Source organism: Tenrec ecaudatus, chromosome 1 (assembly GCF_050624435.1).
Source record: "Tenrec ecaudatus isolate mTenEca1 chromosome 1, mTenEca1.hap1, whole genome shotgun sequence".
Taxonomy (NCBI): Eukaryota; Metazoa; Chordata; class Mammalia; order Afrosoricida; family Tenrecidae; genus Tenrec; species Tenrec ecaudatus.
This window is the reverse complement of record NC_134530.1, coordinates 865,205-884,819: the sequence shown is the minus strand read 5'-3', so window position 1 is coordinate 884,819 and position 19,615 is coordinate 865,205. Positions and strand designations below refer to the sequence as shown.

Sequence of the window (19,615 nt, the reverse complement as noted above, 5' to 3'; positions counted from 1 at the left end):
CCAGCCCCTCACTCACCTTCTTCTTCCAAGAGCCCCGGACACCGGGCACAGCCTCCTGCAGGCGGTTGATGGCCTCCCTGCAGAGGGGAGCGGCAGGAGTCAGGAAGCTCCCAGGAGAGAGGTTAGGGAGGAGCTTGGAAGTGTGTGTGTTGTGGGGGGTGCCCCCCTAGGGTATGAGCACTGATAGGAAGGAGGGGAGCTCAGGGAAGGGACGGGGTCACTGGGAGACAGCAGTGGGGCCCAGAGGTGAACAAGAGGGCGGAGACGGGGAGGTAGGGCTGAGAAGGAGACATTGGTAATTGGAAAGTGCGTAGGGGGGGTTCTTCTGGGTTTAAGTGGGCTCCCCAAGGAGAACCAGAACCGTATGGTGAAAAGTACCACACCAGAAGGCCCTGGAAATGTGGAACGGAACTCAGACGCACACAAGACAGCAGGGTTCCTGGTCACCTAGAGACAGGCAGAACCCCAAGATCGAGGCCCCTACCCATCAGGCTTAACCCTGACTTCACCCCTGTGTTTGAGATCAAAGGGGCAGCACTGCCCCAATGGGGTTCAGAGGATTGGGAGAGGAGAAGGGAAACCGGAGACCCAGAGGATGGATGGGCGGTACGTTGAAGAACTGCTGTGGGGGCGCTGAAACAAATGGGGTTTGAATTGTTGAATGGAAAACTGGTGATTCGCTCTGTGTACCTGCCCCTAATGCACAATACACAGTGTTTAAAAAGAGCTGCATTGGAGCTTGCACCCCCGCAGTACCTGAACTGTGACTTTGTTTAGAAATAACAGGGTCTGAAGGATCATTTTCTGTGGCCGTGAGATCGTGTGTCCACCTGAACCTGTATGAGAATGGAGGGGTGGAATCTAACCTGTCAATCAGCTCGCAGAGCCTGATGATGCCTCCTTGGGGGTGTGGCCTTTTATAATAGAGGCACTGGGAGCTCTCTTCCTTCCTCTCTGCCCTTCGTCTTCCTCCATGGGGGACTCTGTGTCTGCTTCCAGGGGTGGCCCTGTGTGGACCGCTGACCTGGACAGCTGTCAGCGCCCTGCCAGGCTCCCACTGACCTTAGGACCATGCAACTCAGCACCCACCGCCCTGGGATCCCATGCTGCCGCTTCCGCGGTGAGTCTGGAGAGGTTCCGGCTAACATGGGACCCGTGGCTTCAGTTGGACTGAGCCGGAATGCCTCCTCGATATAAAATTATGTTTGATACACAGTTCTTTCTTGTACATCGCTGAATGTCACTGGTTCTGTTGCCCTAGACCACCCAGCCTCACGCAGTTCCTGACTAGAAATCGGGTCTTTGCAGATATAATCAGCTGAATTAAGATTGAACCCTACTGATGACAGTGGGTCCCCATAACGCTGGTCCCAGCAGGGTTGATTCTGACCTATGGCGAACCACGCATGTCAGAGACAAGCATGTTCCACACAGGTCTCAGGGGCTGGCCTGTTGGAAGTCGACCCCCAGGCCTTTCTTCTCAGGAACCTCTGGGAGAAGTCGAACCTGTCGGCTTTCAGTCAGCAGCCAAGCAGGCAAACGCCTCGCACCCTCATGGGCTGCTACAGTGGCCATCGGACCCAGCAGTCCTATTCCTGGGTAGCACCCAAGAGAAGCCACAACATCTGTCCACGCAGGGCCTTGTACACACGTGTCTGCAGCAGCACTGCCCATAACAGCCAAAGGGTGGGATCAACCGAATGTCCATCGGCGGGAAAATAGGTCCACGCACCAGGAATGGAATAGCCTTCAGCCGTCAGAAAGGACGGGAGGATTGATACAGGCGACAGACACCAGGGCTGATCCCTGGACGCACTGTGTTTTCAGACATAAAAGGTAACGTGTGTAATCTGGGAAACGGGCAGCTCCATAGAGAGACAATGGCTGAGTAGCCGTCCCGGGGATGAGGGAGTGGAATGGTAGCAAGCATGGGGTTTCCGTTTGGAAGACGAGGGTAGACATGGTGGTCTCACATGTCTACAGACTGTGTGAAAAACCACTAAGATGAGTGGGCGTGGGGCGTGTGGGTTACATCTCAAGAGAACCGCGTGGTCGTTACATCATCTGGTGTCAAGGGGTGGAGTCGAGTCTGTCAATCAAGATGTAGTGAACGAGGCCGCTGTGTGGGCATGGCCTTCTCCTGAGGATTTTGGGAACTCCTGAATTTCCTCTTTGGAGGCAGGAGACTCTCTGACTCTCTCTCTCTCTCTCTCTCTCTCTCTCTCTCTCTCTCTGCTCACTCTTTGGAAGACATCCCTGAGGAGAGAAGTCACATGGACCTACCCTGATGCAACCAGAGGCCTGGGAGCTGGAGAAGCCACATGGAGACCCCTGCCAGCGCTGAGATGCTTACGATGCCACTGGATCCACAAGACTTCCCACCCACTGGCCTGCGGTCCTGCATTCGGCGTATTTGCATGTGTTGCGTGAGTCAGAAGAGGACTTTATAAATTGGTATTGGACATGTGGACTAATAACTCACTTATGGGCTTGATCTGGACTGGGCTGGGGTGCTTTCTTAATATTCAATTGCTCTTGTCTATCAACCTCTTTCTTATACACATCTGAGTCTCTGTGAATTTGTTTCTCTAGTCAACCTTGACTTACACAAACTGTTTGCACAAAGACCATGGTGAATCAGGTATATCTGTTTACACAGACCAACCACTGCCAATCCCCTGCCTCTAAACCCTGGTTGCCCGAAGTGGTGTGACCCAATCCAGGCAGCTCAGAGCATGGAGAAAGCAATGTCCCTTCTCCAGGCTGAGGGTGGGGTGGCCAAAGGAGATGGCACCCTCCCTCTGCCGGGATCCCAGCCCCTCCCCCAGCCCTAACCTGAGCTGCATGAGGGGACCAGCCAGCAGTCCCTGGGACACACACAGGGGGAGCGGGGGGCTGTTCACAAACACAGTTGGCATCAGACTGTGGACCCTGGCTTTCAGGAAAACCTGAGGTCTAGGTGGTGGGCCAGGGCTGACCGGGCAGCCTCAGGTCCACCTCACCCTGGGCAGCACCACCCCCCACCCTTGGAATGGAGTTCTTGCCAGCTGGGCTCATGTTCCACCGAGGGATTGGCTGGGATCCCACTTCTGACACCCCCTGGCCAAGTCTGACACAGGCAGACAGCTGAGACTCAAACTCCCTGTGGCCCGACCCCCTGGTAGAGGCTCACCTGGTCACCTGGGTCCGAGTGTTAAAATCCAGGGAACGCATGGAGCGCAGGACTTCGATGCAGCCCATGTACTAAGGAGGAAAAGGAAAGAAGGCATTGAAAGGCGGAGCCAGAGCCTCGCCCTTGATGGGAAGCCTGCTGGAGTAGTGAGTGAGCGACATTGCCCTCTGCTAACAAGGTCAGCAGTTCGAACCAGCTGGCCACTCTGCAGGAGAGAGGTGAGGCTTTCACAAAGATTTACCGCCTCAGAAACCCGGGAGCCCGTTCTTCACTGCCCTGGACGGTCACTGTGAGTCACAATCACCTCGACGGCTCGGAGCTGTTTGGGGTTGGACGCCAGGCAGAAGGACTCATCCGGGTCTTAAGAGTGTAACCCCCCCCCCCCTGTCAGCTCCTTCTCTGTCCCTTGACAATCTCCAACCTTTCTGCCCATGACCTCTGCGCCTGCTGTTCCCGCGGCTGTCTGTGAGTCTGGCTCCTTCCCATCGTTGGGGCTCAACTTCTCACATCACCTTCCGTTTCTCTGCGCTGCTGCTGCTTCTGCTCTGCTGCACAGGACCTGGTTCGACGTCCTTCCCCAGGGACTGGTCTCTCCCGACAATGTGCCCAAAGTACGTGAGACCGAGTCTTGCCCTCCTCGGTCTAAGGACTGGTCTGGCTGCACTTCTCCGAGACAGATTGGTTGGTTCTCTTGGCAGTCCGTGACACTTTCAATATTCTTCCCCAGCAAGATTCAAGGGCATCGGTTCTTCTTGGGTCTTCCTTATTCAACGCCCCACTTTCATGAGCACCTGAGGCGACTGGAAAGACCTTGGCTCGGCTCAGGTGCACCCTCATCCTTCAAAGTCACGTCCTCCCCGTCCAACACTCTGAGGAGGTCTTCAAAGACTCTTCGCTAGGGAAGCTACACTGGTGTCTGGTTTTGAAAGAAGACTTCAGGGAAGGGTCCTGGTTTAAATTTTAAGGTGATCTCAGGGCGTAAGAGTTCACCCATCTACGGCGGATCCAGAAAGCCTGCCGTCCGTGAGAATTTGAGATGCTGTTCCACATTGTTCTCCCCTTTTGATCAGGATTCTTTCAAGGTGTCCTTTGCTCACAATGTTCGTCATGGTAGCTGGACACCATCTAGGTTCTCCAGTCTCCTGGAAGCAGCAGTAGTTCTTCGTGGAGGTGATTGCCCGCACATTCCACGTCCCTGCCCAACTGTCCTTTTTCCTCAGTTGTTCCGGAGAAAGAAAGGCCCATTGTCTTGTCTTGATGGCCACTTACAAGGCCCCAGACAGGACACACACACAACACACTAGGAGGTAGAGCCAAAGCGCTAAACGCCGTATGTGACCAAGTAACTCGGATGTGCCTGTAGTGGCTAGTAGCTACTCGGTCCACTCAACACCCTGGCTAGGGGCGGAGTTCATCCTGTCAATCAAGTGATAGCTTGATGACACCTCCTGGGGGGTGGCCTTTTGTGTAAGAGCGAGATGAACAGAGACAATTCCTCTCTGCCACTCTGCCTTCGGCCAACCTTGAAATCACATGATGCTGCACCTGCCAGGTCAGTGCTCTCCCTGATTCCCCACTTCACTTTTTTGTCTCATTGACCTGCTGCCCCATGAGTCCGAGGAGGCCCCCCAGGTAGCAGTGGACTTAGGCACTTGACTTGGTCTGGATGGAACGTCTTCGGGATGTAGTTGCCTGCTGATTTAAAATTCTGTTTTGCACCTAGATGAGGGTCACTGTTTCGTCTCTCTGGACAGCCAGTCCAGCCTAACACATGGCCATAAAGTGATGGCTCAGACCCTCCACATCGAGGAGCTGAGTCCTAGAAGGTGGTCACTTGTAACTACGCAGCTCTGCACTTGTCCACTGTGTGTTGTAAAGCTGAGGGTCCGTATAACTACAAAACTCACAGAAACCTTTATTAAACGAAAATGCCAAAACGTGAAGCTACGGTTTCTTTGCAGACCCTCCATCAGAGAGGTCTACACACTGCTGAAGTTGGCCTTCTGGTTTCTGGAGCCCTTCCCCCACAAAAAACGCTGCACTCTCCCATGCGCAGCAAGGCAAGGGGGCAGCCTGGGCAGCCTCCAGGGGGTCTTTCATTCCCTGCAAGTTTGGGGAATGAAATAAGTCTGAAGGGACGAGCAGGGCTGCGGGGTGGCTAGGGGTCAGACTTCCCGGTGGGATTCTTATAGGGCTGCCCTCAAAGAATGAGTGGATGCTCGCTGTCATGGTGGGGTAGAAAGAAGTCCCTGTGCCACTTGCCTGTCCCCATTCTCACCAATGCAGTTTTCTACTTCTGATATAGTTGCCAACCTGGCCGATAAACATAAGTGGGGTCAATTGAAGAGGGGAGAGATAAATGGCTCGGTGAGCCTCGCCTTTTGAGTTTTTGGGTCTGTTGCTTTGTGATGGTCAGACTGGGGTGCAGCTGCCTTAGCCAGTTCCCTGCTTCAGCTGGCAAGGCTCACTTCCTACAAGACATCCCCGAGGAGAAGCTGCATGGCCCTGGGCACTGGAGCAGCCGTGTGGAGACCCCTGCCAGTGCTGAGATGCTTACACGTTCACTGACTCGGCTTTCCTCCTGCAGTCGGTGTCATAGTGTGTGTTTTGTGAGATGGAGGAGGACTTTGTGGATTGGTGTCGGACATATGGGTTAATGGTTTAGTTTTCGACTTGTGGGCTTGGGCAGCACTGGGTTGGGATGTTTTCTTGATGTGCACTTAACCTTTATATGAAACTATCTCATATACATGAGTTTCTGTGGATTTGTTTCTCTAAAGTACCCAGACTAACACAACTTCTTAAGATGTCTTCTATGCAATGCCTGTGATCATCCTGTGTCCTTTAGGAAGAGCCATCAAGATGACCCGACCCCCTGGAGCAAAAAATAACATCAGTCACCATTGCCTGAGCCGAGCTCGCTGCCTGGAATTGGACTGGTTCTGCAGATGCCCCTCAGAAGCCACTGCTTAGGCTGGGCCTTGGTGAGATTGTCCTTGTAAGCACGCGCGAGAGCCTAAGCCAGGTCATCACTGAGGGAATTTCTCTGCACGCTGGCCACAGGGACACACATGAACGTGCTGCTTGGAATAAGCCGTGTGTGTCAAACTGAACCCGACTGGCAATATCTTCTTTCCCTCTGTTTCCAGCATTTTTAAGACTCTGCTTTCTCCGTGTCTGATGCGCTTGATGTCACCCCATCAGCTCACCCGGTCTTCTGTCGCAAGTCTTCGATGCATCGGATCTGTCTTGAGATGGTCTCGAAGTTCAGGTGGGGTGGACACGAGGTCAGATTTGACTCTTGTGGTCAGGAAAGGAAAGACCGATGAACGCATGTGTCAAAAGAGACTCTGAAACGTGTTCTCGATCGAGAAGCAGTGATGTAAATAGAAAAATTCTTTTAAAGTGATGAAGTAGAAGAGCCGGACAGGAATTTCCCAAGGGAGGCTTGGGAAGACAAAGTAAAGTATTATCACAAAATGCGCAAAGACCTGGGATCAGAACACCACTGAAAGACTGAAGAAAACTCCAGCTTCAAGTTGCAATTTTGAAGGATTCTGCACACTGCCATCAAGAGAAGATGGAAAGGAGTCACAGAGTCGCAGAACCGAAAATAACTAGTTGACACCCCACCATTTAGGGAGGTCGTACGGGAGCAGGAACCAGGGGCGCTGAAGGAAGAAGTCCAAACTTGGACAGGAAGAATTAACCAAAAACAAGGCTCCAGGAACTGATAGACTACCAATCGAACTGTTCCAACCCACTGAGGAGCAACGGGAATGCTCCCCTCTCTATGCCAAGAAAGAGGGGTGACCCGTCAGAAGGAGCCAATTATAGAACTGCCGTTGCAAGTACATTTCTGATGAAGACCATTTCTAAAGAGCTGCAGCATGACATGGACAGGGAGTTGTCCGAAATTCAAATCGGATTCAGAAGAGGTCGTGCGACAAGGGGACATCAGGGCTGGCACCAGACGGATCTTGGCTGAAAGCAGAGACGACCAGACAGATGTTGACTTGCGCTTTGCTGACTCTGCAAAGGCCTTGGGCTGTGTGGGGCCTCACAAACTGTGGACGACAGCCTTGTGGAGAACGGGAATCCCAGAGTGTCTCACCGTGCTCACTAGGAGCCTGTACAGGAGTCAAGAGGCAGACGTGTGAACAGAGCAAGGGAATACTGTGGGTGCAAACCCAGGAAAGGTGTGCCTCGGGGCTGTGTCCTCTCACCAGACTTATTCAGTCTGCACACTGGGAAATCATCAGAGAAGCTGGATTATATGAAAAAGCTGGTGTCAGGACTGGAGGGGGGCTTATTAACAGCCTGGGGTTCGCAGATGACCTGGGGGTTCTTGCTGAAAGCCAAGAGAACGTACAGCATTGACTGACGAAGCTCATCATGGAACAGAACTCAATGTACGGAAGACAAAACCCCTCACGCCTGGACCAGCAGACCACATCATGGGAAAAGGCTTTTAGTTGTCAAAATTTTCATTTCAGTTGGATCCACAATAAGACCCAAAATCTATAGAAAACTTCAACACCTTAGCAAGGAAAAGATGAGTCATATATATCTCATACACATACATATATACATATGACTCATACACATACCTATATATATATGACTCATACACATACATATATTTATATATTAATGGACAGAGGACATGAACAGACAGTTCACCAAAGAAGACACTCAGGAGACCAACAAACACGTGGAGACGTGCTTGCGATCACTCGCAAACCAATCGATGACATACCGCCTCACCACGGTGCGGGAAGCAAAGTTAAAAGAATAAAGAAAGAAAGAATAAGATGCTGGAGTGTGGGCTGAGAGACTGGACGCTGGAGCACTGCTGGTGGGATTGCAAGACAGTCCGCCAACTGTGGAAAGTGCTACGGCACTTCCTCAAGCAATTAGAAATAGAAGCAGGAGATGGCCCAGCGGTGGTAGCTACGTAACTTCATGTCAACTTGAAGATATATGAAAGTTTAGGGGCCCTCCTTGTGGGCGTGGCCTACTCATCAGGCGGGCCCGGGAACCTCCTCTCCTCTCTCTCATCCTGCTTCCTGTACGCCTGAGAGCAGTGGAACATTGACACATTTCCTTTGACCTTGGACCCACAGGGCTCTGAACTGGCCAGCCTGTGACCTGCCTGTATTCTGTATCATTGCTTGTGGCTGCGTGAGTCTGAAGAGGGACCAGTATTGAACTTCTGGGCTTGAGTTGGGCTGGGCTGGACCGCTTTCTTGATATATAGTAATTACTTCTTAACAGAAAGGTCTTTCTTGTACATATATGCATATCACTGGATTTGTTTCTCTACTCAACTCAGCCTAACACACCAGCAACTTGATGGCATGGTATGGCAGTTTGTTGCTTACCTCGGAGCCCCACGTTGGGCGCCAAATGTTGCATTTGGTGATGGTGCAGGGCAGAAATGAAGACACAGACACAGGATATGTGGTTTAGCACCAGCGAAGGGCTGGCACCTCTGTGCTGGGTGTAGCCCAGATGGTTGCCCTGCATGGTCTTTTATTTTCTCAGCTAGCTAAGGCATGGGTTAGTAAGCACATATGCACTTTGCAAAAGTAAACAAGGAATGAGGGATCAGACTAAGCACTAGGTTCTCATAACAAACTGCTTTATCCGGAGACTCAAGGCTTTTAACCTTGGGAAGGAACCCAATGCCCTCGAACAAGTCCTGCTCCCAGAACCAGCTCCAAGTCATTTGCAGCCCAGGTGCCCAGGGCCCCCCTCATTTGCGAGGGTCATCTGGTGTCCATGGAAACAGTCCACTGCCCTCAGTCACTGTTAACTCCTTCAGGGTCAACAGCACTTACATAATCTCCTGTCAACTTGTGAAGGGGTGGAGACTAGCCTGTCAATCAAGTCACAGACAATGAGGTCTCCAGGTGTGCATAGCCTTCTCCTGAGGATTCTGGGAACTCCTGTCTCCCTCCCTGGAAGTGGGACACACACTCTCCCTGTAAGTCATCCCTTATTGACAAGCTACATGGAGCTACACTGATGGAGCCAGAGCCCTGGAGGAGCCACATGGAGACCCACACCAGCGCTGAGATGCTTCCACTGCCACTGGATCCACAAGACTTTCTACCCACTGGTCTGTGATCTTCCTGTATTTGGTGTCATTGCATGTGTTGCATGAATCTGAAGAGGACTTCATAGATTGGTATTGGATATATGGGCTAATATTGGACTTATGGACTTGATCTGGACTGGGCTGGGATGTTTTCTTAATATACAATTACTCTTTGATATAAAGTGCTTTTCCACACATATGTGAGTCTCCCTGGATTTCCTTCTCTAGTCTACCCGGACCAGCACACATGGTATGTGCCCTAAAGAAATGAAGAATGTCGCGTGAACAGATACAGACACCCATATGTTCACCGCACCACGGCTCACAGCATCAAGATGACAGCCACCTAAATGCCCATTGGTGGGAGAAGGGTTAAATAAGTTCTGTGGGTGCACACAGCAGAACGATGATGAAACTGCAAAGCACCTGCCTGGGGTGGATCGGGAGGACATCATGCTGAGTGAAGGTCCTCAGGCACAAAGACAAATACTGCATGAGACCCCTGTCACAGGTGCCCTGTGCCAACATGACACCTGTAAGGAGATATGGGCGGAGTGTAGCCTGTCCATCGGGTCACAGCTTGATGCCCTCCTTTGGAGGTGTGACAGAGATCAATGGCTCTCTGGGGACCAGCCCCTCCCCTTCTCCCTACCTTCACCTCCTGCAGGTGAGCCACTCTGAGACCTGCCAGACACCTGGCGATAGGTCCACCACCATTGGATCCCCATGATCTTGCACCCACCGGCCTGTGATCTCACTGCATTCGGCATCACAGCATGTGGCTGTGTGAGTCAGAAGAGGGACTCAGGAACTAGAGCTGGACTGGGCTGGGCTGGGCTGCCTTCTTGATACGTGATTCCTTCTTGACAGAGAGCTCTCTCTTACACATATAGGAGAGTCATTAGATTGATTTCTCTAGTCACCTGGCTTCACACACCACTGGCATGTTTTTAAAAAACAAGAAGAATGCTCACGCCAAAAGAAAGAGATGTTGACGGTCATCCAGGGCAGGAAGGTGGGGGGGGAGGAAAGGAGGGAGCTAATCAATAGGCTAGAGCAGGGGTCCTCAAGCTTTTTAAACGGGGTCAGTTCACTGTCCCTCACACTCGCTGGAGGGCCGGACTATAGTTTAAAAAAAAAAAACCTGAACCAATTCCTATGCACACTGCACATATCTTATTCTGAAGTAAAAATACAAACGGAGCAAAAACCCAGCGGGCCAGACAAATGTCCTCGGCGGGCCCCATGTGGCCCGCGGGCCGTAGGTTGAGGACGCCTGGACTGGAGGATAGACAGGTGTCCACTTGGTGATGGGGTGGTAATGTCCTGTAAGGGAGGTGGAGAAAAGACAGGGAGAGGCAGGACAAGCCGCTGGGCGGTTTGGTCAGTTGTTTAACTGGTTGACTGTGTCAAGGGTGGTCTGATACATAAACACCCATCTAATTCACACACACACACAGTTTGTTTCTTAAGAAATAAAATTATGAGGAATTACTGAGAGCCATGTGGAGGGTGAGCATGATAGTGGGGAACAAGAGGAAGGTGAAAGGAAATAGAGGAAAGAAGTAGGAAGCAAAAGCTATTTGTAGAGGCATAGCTGCTCTAGGCATGTATATATGTAAATATATTCATTTATAATGAAAGGGTTAGAGGCCAATATACATACATTTATATGTTAAGTGTTAAGATAGCAGATGGACTTTGGGCCTCTACTCAAGGCCACCCTTACCACAAGAACACTTTGTTCTAATAACCTGGCACTCTTTGATGCTCACCTTCCCGACACAATCACTGAAGACAAAACGGGTGCATAAGCAAATGTGGTGAAGAAAGTGCATGATGCCCAGGTATCAAAGGATAGAGCATTTGGGGTCTTAAGGCTTGAAGTTAAACAAGCAGCCATCTAGCAGGGAAGCAACAAAGCCCACATGGAAGAAGCACACCAGTCTGTGTGATCATGAGGTGTTGACAGGATCTGACATCAGGTATCAAAAGATCCAAAACAAACAATTATATCACTGTGAATGAGGAGGGTCAGAGTAGAGACCCAAAGCCCATCTGTAGACAATGGGACATCCCCCACAGAAGGGTTACAAGGAAGGAACGATTTAACCAGGGTGCAGTATAGCACCGACAAAGCACACACCATTCCTCTAGCTCCTGAATGCTTCCTCTGCCCACTACCAGCTCTGCCTTACATATCCAGCTAGACAGGAGTACACACATTGGTACAGATAAGAGCATGGAATCCAGGACAGATAAAAGCTTCAGGAACAGCAGCGGGAGTAGCAACTTCATGAGGGTAGGGGGATGGTGCGGGGGGTGGGGGAGGTGACAGGGATGGGGACAGGAGAAAAATGGGAACTTGTCGCAATATTGGATATACAGCCTACCCCCTGGGGGGAAATAACAGAAACATGGGTGAAGGGAGACAACAGACAGTGTAAGATACAAAATAACAACAATAATACATAATTGATCAAGGATTCACAAGGGTGGAGGGTGGGGAAGGGAGGTGGGAAAAGAGGAGCCGATACCCAGGGCTCAAGTAGAAAGAAAACGTTTTGAAAATGACGGTGGTGGCATATGTACAAATGCGCTCGAAACACCGGGTGCATGGATTGTAAGAAGAGCTGTAAGAGCCCCCAATAAAATGATTTATTTTTTTAAAAAAGAACAAACAAATCTGTCTTGGAAGAAGTACAGCCAGAGTGCTCCTTCGAGGCAAGGATGGCCTCTTTGGATATGTCAAGAGAGACCAGTCCCCGGGGAAGGACCGTAGAGCCGAGGAGCAGCGAAAGAGAGGAAGACCCTGGAAGAGATGGATGGACACAGCGGCTGCAGCGGTGGGCTGGGGCACAGGAAGCACTGTGAAGAAGGGGTGCAGTGTTGCGTCCTGTTGAACATGGGGTAGCTGTGCGTCTGAAGCCGCTTATGGGCACCTAACACGCACGATCCTTTGGCCGTGCGCCGTGGGTGTATGGGAGATACTCCGGGTGTCCGACGGTGTGTCGCTGCGGGCTAAGCCTCTGGGCCATGCAGTGACTGGCTGGGCAACCAGGGGAAAGGATGGGATTTCGATTGTGCTCCGATGAATCTCCATGGAGAGGCCTGGCGAGGTGCTGCCAAGGGGCCGGCCAGGGCGCAGTCCTGCGGGGCGCGGCTGGACTCACGCGTGGGGGCCGCGGGCGGACGCCAAGGCAGCTGGCCTTTTGCTTTCAAACGGTTTGTCAGCAAGGGCAGCACAAGATGCACAAAGCGAAGCGCCCGCGCCGCTGGGGGAGCGGGGGCCCCCACCCCAGCCCCGTGATGACCTGGGCGAAGATGAGGGGCCATTTCTCCACGCCTCCTTCCAAGTGTCCCCCACACCCACCCCCCAATCGCACGTCCTCCATGGTCTGGCCCAGCGCCCCCGCCCACCCCCACCCCCCACTTTCCGGGCTTCTTTCCCACGCTCCCAACCCCGTCCTCTTCAACACTGTCATCTGCCATGGGGCTTTCATGGGTGGTCCGGACGCCCCCATCCCTGAGTTGGGAAGCGCCACTGCCCCCTCCGCACCGTGGGTTCTCACTCTCTGAAAGCTCCCGCCCAACAAGAACGGGTGGAGGGGTGTCCTGCGCATGCGCGTCTTCCTCCCACCTGCCCTCTCCCCGCCCCTCCCCACGTGACGCCGTGGGAACCCGGACCCCAGCGCCTCCCTGACTGGAGATGGGGTCCTGGTGGTGGGGAGAGGTGCAAGAATGGAGCGGGGGAGCCCGGATTTTGGGGTCCCGGGGTTGCCAGGAAAGGTAGTGTGCTCCACCCCCCGCCCCCCAACAACCCTAGGCCCGGGTCGCGGCCCGCGCACTCACCCGCACGATGTAGGAGACCCCGGGCCCCAGGACCCGCCCGTCGGGGTGCAGCCAGCCGTGCGCCGGTTTGTGGATGAAGCTGCCTTTTCGGATCCACTCGGCGGCGGCCCCGGCGTCTGGGGGCCCAGACGCCCCCCGCGCGCCCCGCGGCCCCCGCGCCCCCGCAGCCCGGCAGCGGCTCAGCGCGGGCAGAGGGCAGGGCGCAGCACAGCGCGGCTCGCAGGCGCCCAGGACGGCGGCCGCCAGCGCAGGGACGCCCGCTGGGCCCGCCGCCTCCGGCTGGGGGTCCGAGTCCCCCGCGTCCCCCGCCGTCCCCGCCGCCCGAGCCGCTGCGGGCCCGCGGCCCAGAAAGCCTCCCGGGGCCGCGAACTTCCACTGGGGCATGCGCGGCAGCAGCGCGCAGAAGGTGGTGGGCGCCTCGGGCTCGGGGGGCGCGGGGGGCTCCGGGGGCGCGCGCCCACCCGGACCCTGCGTCATGGCCGCGGCCGCCGTGCGAGCCGGACCGGGCGTTGCGCCTGGCCCAGGAGGCCTCCGGCTCCCGCCCGCCGCCGCGCGTCCCTCCCCGCCCCCGGCCCGGTGATGTCATGCGCCCGGCCCAGCGCGCAGCCGCGGGGGGCTGCACCCTTGGGACCCCGGCCCTCCACGCCGCGGAGCCCAGGGAAACTGAGGTCCGCCCGGGCTCGGACGTCGGCTCGTATCCGGCATCCAGGGAGAGGGTCCTTCTGGAGCCTGAGACCCTCCAAGCCGTCCATCCCCGCCCGCCCCCTAGCTTCTTCGGAGGACAGGGATAGGAGAGGTATAGAAACACCCCCTCTGCACCCCAGGGGAAACTGAGGCCCGCGGAGGAACGGAGCGCAGGCCTGGGAAGACAGATCCCCAAATCGAACGCCTCTCTTTCCACTGGGAGACCCCCAAGGCGTCCGTCCCGGCTTCGCTTGCCCGCGGGGAAACTGAGTCCTAGAAAGGGCGGGCCAGGAGCGAGTCTAAGATCACGCCCCTCAGTCTCCGGCGGGAGGCCAGCTTTGAACAGACTGGGTCAGAGAGGGCCGCTGCGAGGAGCCCAGGCCTGCCTCATCCCCATCCTTGGACCAGCAGTGTGGGCGCGGCCTAGGGGTCGCAGCCCCCTCGCCGGATTTCTGGGGAGCTCTGTGTGGCACCAGTTCAGCCGAGGCCTTGGGCCGCATCCTCCACCGCATACCCAGGGTTTCATCTTTGCAGGAGGGAACGGGGCGTGCCGGTCACCCCGGGACCACCCAGCGGCCTGGCTGGTGCCCCTTCCTCCCCCTCCCTGGGGCTCTGCCGGTCTAGAAACAAAGGGAGGGGCGGCGCGGGGGGAGGGCGGCAGGTGGAGAGGGAGGGAGGGAGGGGCGGATCGATAGATCAGAGAAATGAGATCACAGCCCAACCCTGGGACAGACAAGAGGGAGGGGGTAGGGGAGGTTCTGAGAAGGGGGCAGGCCATGGTGGGGATGGGGGATGGGGGAAGGAGAAGACATGAGGAGGGGAGGGGAAGAGAGTGGGGGCGGTGAAGGGGTGGGGGGAGAGAGCGCGCGCAGCCCTGATTGGCCGGCGGGCGAGGGAGGGGGCGTGAATGATGCCGGCCCGGGCAGATGGCCGGTGCCCTGTATCTGAGGAGTCCTGGGGTGTGGTCTCTCAGTGGTGGGGTTGCATAGTGCTGACCCTGAGCGGGTCAGGCCCATGCACGTGCAGAGGGGTCTGCGTGTTTTCCCCGGGTGTACCTGCCTGTGGGGGGCTCTGTTTTTTTGGGGGGAAGAAGCCCCGAGATTGAGAGAAAGCAGAGTAAGAAGAGGGCTTTAACACCCATCTGGAACCTGCTCTTCCACCTTCAAGAGCCTTCTCCTGCACCCGTCTCCCCCAAGCCTCTGAGTTAGGGCTCTCCACCCAAGGAGTGGGGCATACAGAAGGGTCTGACATCCCACCATGTCCTCTCTGCCCCAGGAACGTGTGTGAGAATAGGGTCTCATGCCATTCCGCTGATAAGGGGGCTGGGGAGATGGGGAGACCCAGCCCAGGTTGTCCACCTCCCAGCATGTCCGTAGACAGAGTCTCTCCGAGGTCCGGTCAACATCCCGTGCCTCCCAGGCTCAAGTGTGGTCAGCCTTGGTCAATATCCGGTTCATCGTGGGCCCCCTGCAGATTAGGCCTGACCCGCACTCCTGCACATGCTTGGAAACCCAGCAGCAGTGTCCCTACTTCCAGGAAGCCCACCTGGCTTTCCCCACTCAGAGACCTGGTTCCACCTCTGCCCTCTCCCAGCCCTGGGTCCTTCCTTTTGCCCCCCTAGAGGATGAGCTTAAGGCTGGAGTCAGGGCGTGGTTCTGAAGGCTAGTGAACCTGAACTTGACTTCGCTGGGTTGGTGCCGAGGTGTGGTTTATTGGCTGCTCTGGGCGGTAGGTGAGGGCTTGGGGGCGGGGCCCTGGGTAGGCTCCGTGCTGCCCCGGGGCAGAGTCCTCAGCTGCGAGAGAAACTGGAGCGGCGACCTGGACAGACATGGGTCCTAGCAGAGCGGACGTCCAGTTCTAGGGCACAGCGGGTAGGGAGGGACGGTGTCCCTTCCCCGCCCGCCTGGCCTGGTGTGACCGGGAAAAGAAACTGGGGCGCTCGAAGGAGACTCACCCTGCACCCTGAGCGGCCCTCAGGGTCACAGCCCCCAGGGACTGAAGGAGGACAGTGACCCAGAAGGACCTTGGACAATTCAGAAAACAGGGGGGCCTAGGTGCAGCTCCCCAGGACCCCTCCTGCGGCTTCTGTGCCCCTCCTCCAGCCGAAGCCCCCAGTTCACTGGGGGACCCGAGGCTGGCTAGGAGTGGGAGGAAGGGCAGCATCCTGCTTCCGCTGGCCCTCAGGAGCTGGTGTCGGCAGCCAGGGTGGTGGCCCGCTTGGAGTGCCGGATGCCCATGGAGAAGGCCGGGGCCCTGGCCTTGTGCACTGTGACCTGCTCAGGGCAGTGGGTCCCAGGACCCGGCGTCATGTCGGGGAGGCGCGAGGCGCGTGGCCGCCCCTGCATGGTGAAGGCTGGCCGCCGGTGCCGGTAGGCATTGGGGTCTGGGCTGTTGTACTGGCCGGGGCCCGGGATCTCCGCGGGGTCCTGCGGCGGGCGGACAGGAGGCGTGCGGCCAGCCACCGTGTAGCTGGGGCTGCTGGGCTTAACGAAGACCTGGGAACCCCAGAGGGAGGGGAGGGTGTACGTGTTGGGGGCGGGCGCAGAGGTGTCCAGGAGATGAGGGCGGAGGCGGGGGCCCAGTGTGAAAGCTGGGGGTGTCCGCTGACGCACAGGGGGCACCTTCTCTGGGCTGTAGGTCCCTGGACCAGGCGTCACCTCCAGACCTGTAGGAGGGGATAAGAGATGGACACTGCAGGGGTCCTGGCCATCTCCCCTCCCTCTCCAATCTCTTCTGCCTTCCCCAGATCCTCCCCCCACACAGAACCTTCAGCCCGCCCCCAGGTCTGCTCCACCTCCCTCTGGAGACAGGCTCAGGAAGATGGGGTGGTCCTGGGTCCACGCCCAAGCTGGCTTCATAGAAGGCAAGGATGTGGCTGGTCTATGTCTGCCTTCTTAGTGGGCAAGATGCATGTTTGTTTGAGTGGAGGGGGGTGTAAATGGATGGATGTATAATGTTGGATGAATTGGTGATTGGATGGGTGGGTGAACAGATGGATGGATGGATGGATGGATGGATGGATGGATGGATGGATGGATGGAAGCGAACGGACAAGTGGATGGGTGAATGAATGGATTGGTGGATGGGTGAGTGGATGATGGCCCGGTAGGTCTGTGAATTGGCAGAGGATTGAATGGATGGAAGGACACATCAATAGAGCAGTGGGTGGGCAGTGGATGGACAATAGGCCAATGGATGGAGGAGTAGGTGGATGAGGGAACCAGGAAGCCAGCAGGTACTTGTGTGGGAGGGAGCAGCCTGGAGCCTCGTAGGGAGACCCACAGAGCCCTGTGTCCCCAACACCAAGAATGTGCCAGCTGCCCAGCATCCACAGGTCCCCTTTCAGGCTCTCTCAAGCCCTGTGGGCACTGTGGGTTCACAGCCAGCATCTGTGGCCCCTGGGACTTGGCCAAACACAGGAGTTCTGGAGCTGGAAGACAGCAGGCCGGCGGGGGTGGGGAGGGGGCACGCGGGAACCATTGAGACCGAGATGAGACACTTACCCCGAGACTTGCCCCGGCCCTGCAGGGAATAGGCAGGTGTACAGCTCCGGCCAAAGCGCGTGACCTTGGGGTCCAGGAAGTAGACGGGCCCAGGGCTGCTGTCTTCAGGGAGTGCTGGGGAGAGGGTGCCCTGTGAACCCCAGTGCCTCCACCTGGGCTGACATCACCCACAGAGAGTCCTGAGGACTCAGTCTGTGCTTGTCCAGCCCTCCTGTCTCCTCCAGGCCACACGGTTCCAGGCAGCTGCTGAGCTCTCTGTGGCTGTCTCTCCCCAGCTACAGGCTGGGGGCTGCTATGGGCTGGGGCCATTGGAGTTGTGCACCAAGTCAGAGAGGGTCACCACCATGCACGTGCCTAAGGAGGCAAGTCAGGGCTGGGACATGAGAGCGGGGCTGTTTTCCAACTCTGTCAGGCAAGCCTTTGTCTGAAAAGCCTGTCTTGTGTCCGATCTCCAGGAGGACTTCCTGGAGAGGGAAACCAGAATCTGGGTTTTGTGGGATGAATAAGAGTTCAGGGGCCCACGGAGAAAAATGGCACTCCAAGTAGAGCCTGCAGCACAAACATGGGCCTCGAGGGAGGAGAGCAGGTGGCCTCAGCCCCAGGCTGGCGTTGTCACAAGCATGAAGTCTCCCCAGGCCATGGGGCAGCACACAGTCACTGTGCCATCTCCCCATGCGCCCCCAGGCACACAGCACTGCACCCAGCCCTTCATGTCCTCCCAGGCACACAGCACTGCACCCAGCCCTTCATGTCCTCCCAGACTCAGAGCACTGCACCCGGCCCACCATGTGCCCCCAGACATATAACACTGCACTCAGCCCCCATGAACAACCACAAGCAGACTGGTCCACTCCTGGGGTCCTCCCCCCATGCACCCTCAGGTAGACTGACTCAGTGCCCACAGCATCCAGAAAGGGAAACAGACGCTGGGTGGTCATCCAGCAAGGGGGCTGTTAAGATTGACTCACACACACTGTCCCCAAGTCCCTCCTCCTGCCCAGCCCTGATCTCTGCACCTTGACTAAGCAGTGGCCCCCACACTCAGCATCCTTCCTGGCCTGCACCCGTCCAGCCCCGACCCCCAAACCCTCCCAGCTCCTGGGTTGGCCTTCCAGCCTGCACCCTCCATGCAGCCCCTCACCCCTGAGCCCCATCACACCAGCGGTCAGGCTTACCCTCACTTGGCCTCCGGACCAGGGAGTAGGCAGGACTGGCCACTTTGGTACAGTCATGCTGGACAAAGCCCACGGTGGACGGCAGGACATACAGGCTGGGCCCGGCACCTACAAGAGGCCCTGAGGTGATGTCAGGGGGCACAGGGTCCTGAGAGGTTGGGGGGCAGCTGGAGTCCAGCTCCATGCCCTCCACCCACTCCCGCCCCCGCTGGCCAACTAGAGTGGGGGAGGCAGTGGCCCCAGGGGACAGAGTGACACCCACATTGTGAGTCACATGAATCACAGGGGGCTGGCAGGGGTCAGTACCACCCTATCAAAGGGGGTCCAAGTATGCAGGGGCATAGGCTGAGGTCATCACAGATGGGGAGACTGAAGCAGGGCCCTGGCAGAGACACCCCACCACAACCAACAAGTGTCTGTCACTGGAAATGGGCTGTCCGCTCCCACAACAATCCAGCCAAGAGGCTCTGTCCATCTGGTGCCTCCACCTCTACTAACCCAACACACTGGACCACCCAGCACCAGGCCAGCCCATCTTCAGGGGAAACTGAGGCTTGGTGGAGCAGAGCTGAGAACATTCCAGGAGCCAGGGGAGTAGGGCAGGGTCTCTTTAGAAGGAAGCCCCCCAGTCCAGCCACCCACCCTGCCACCCCCTTTCCCCACCCCCCACATCTCTGTACCAGTGTCCAGGGCAGCCGCCGCACAGGACTTGCGAAGCCCTGTCTCCGGGATCTGATAGTCGGTGCCCCGCCGGCCCAGGGCTGAAGAGGTGGGCCTCGGGGCAGGGTCGCAGCTGAGGGTGCCCATGACGGGCAGCCAGGGAGTGCAGGACCGGGCTAATGCTGCTCCTCTGTGGTGGTGGCTCTGCCTGGCAGGCACTGTCCCCAGCCCTCACGTTTCTGCCCTGTCTGGCACGTCTCCGGCCTCACCACACCTCCTGAGGCTGCACAGATGGGCTCTTGTCCCCCTGCACAGAATCTTGTGGCCCTGGCAGCCGGTCGCTGGCCTGGAAGTGGGGCTGGGATCGTGTGTCGCCGCCGGTTGGACTGTCCAAGTGAGAATCCGGTGTTAGCAAAGCCGGCCCCAGGGATCACGACGTCGGGGCCAGGGGCCAGTGGGGCATGCT

General features: G+C 56.6%; 2 protein-coding genes across 3 annotated transcripts in view; both read right to left on the bottom strand.

The window, feature by feature from the left end:
* Positions 1–13,604, bottom strand: part of SHC2 (SHC adaptor protein 2) — a 30,400-nt gene extending 16,796 nt beyond the window's left edge. For both annotated transcript variants that reach the window (XM_075535278.1, XM_075535287.1), the window contains exons 1-3: positions 13,128–13,604; positions 3,173–3,243; positions 17–77 (exon numbers count right to left, since the gene is read on the bottom strand). In XM_075535278.1, the coding sequence (XP_075391393.1) occupies positions 17–77; positions 3,173–3,243; positions 13,128–13,604 (609 nt within the window). The remainder of the gene's footprint in view (positions 1–16; positions 78–3,172; positions 3,244–13,127) is intronic.
* Positions 13,605–15,991: 2,387 nt separating this feature from the next.
* Positions 15,992–19,296, bottom strand: CIMAP1D (CIMAP1 family member D). Its single transcript, XM_075535158.1, has 4 exons — positions 19,170–19,296; positions 18,490–18,597; positions 17,315–17,428; positions 15,992–16,476 (listed from the first exon to the last, which is right to left on the bottom strand). The coding sequence occupies exons 1-4, from the start codon at positions 19,294–19,296 to the stop codon at positions 15,992–15,994; spliced, it is 834 nt and encodes a 277-aa protein (XP_075391273.1).
* Positions 19,297–19,615: the final 319 nt, after the last annotated feature.

What these genes read in the sequence shown, in the direction of transcription:
- CIMAP1D (XM_075535158.1), bottom strand. Translation starts at nt 19,296, where the DNA reads ATGGGCACCCTCAGCTGCGACCCTGCCCCGAGGCCCACCTCTTCAGCC. An exon ending in GGCGGCTGCCCTGGACACTG is followed by an intron (nt 18,598 to 19,169) that starts GTACAGAGATGT and finishes GGCCTCTTGTAG; the next exon opens with GTGCCGGGCCCAGCCTGTAT. An exon ending in GGTCCGGAGGCCAAGTGAGG is followed by an intron (nt 17,429 to 18,489) that starts GTAAGCCTGACC and finishes CCCTCTCCCCAG; the next exon opens with CACTCCCTGAAGACAGCAGC.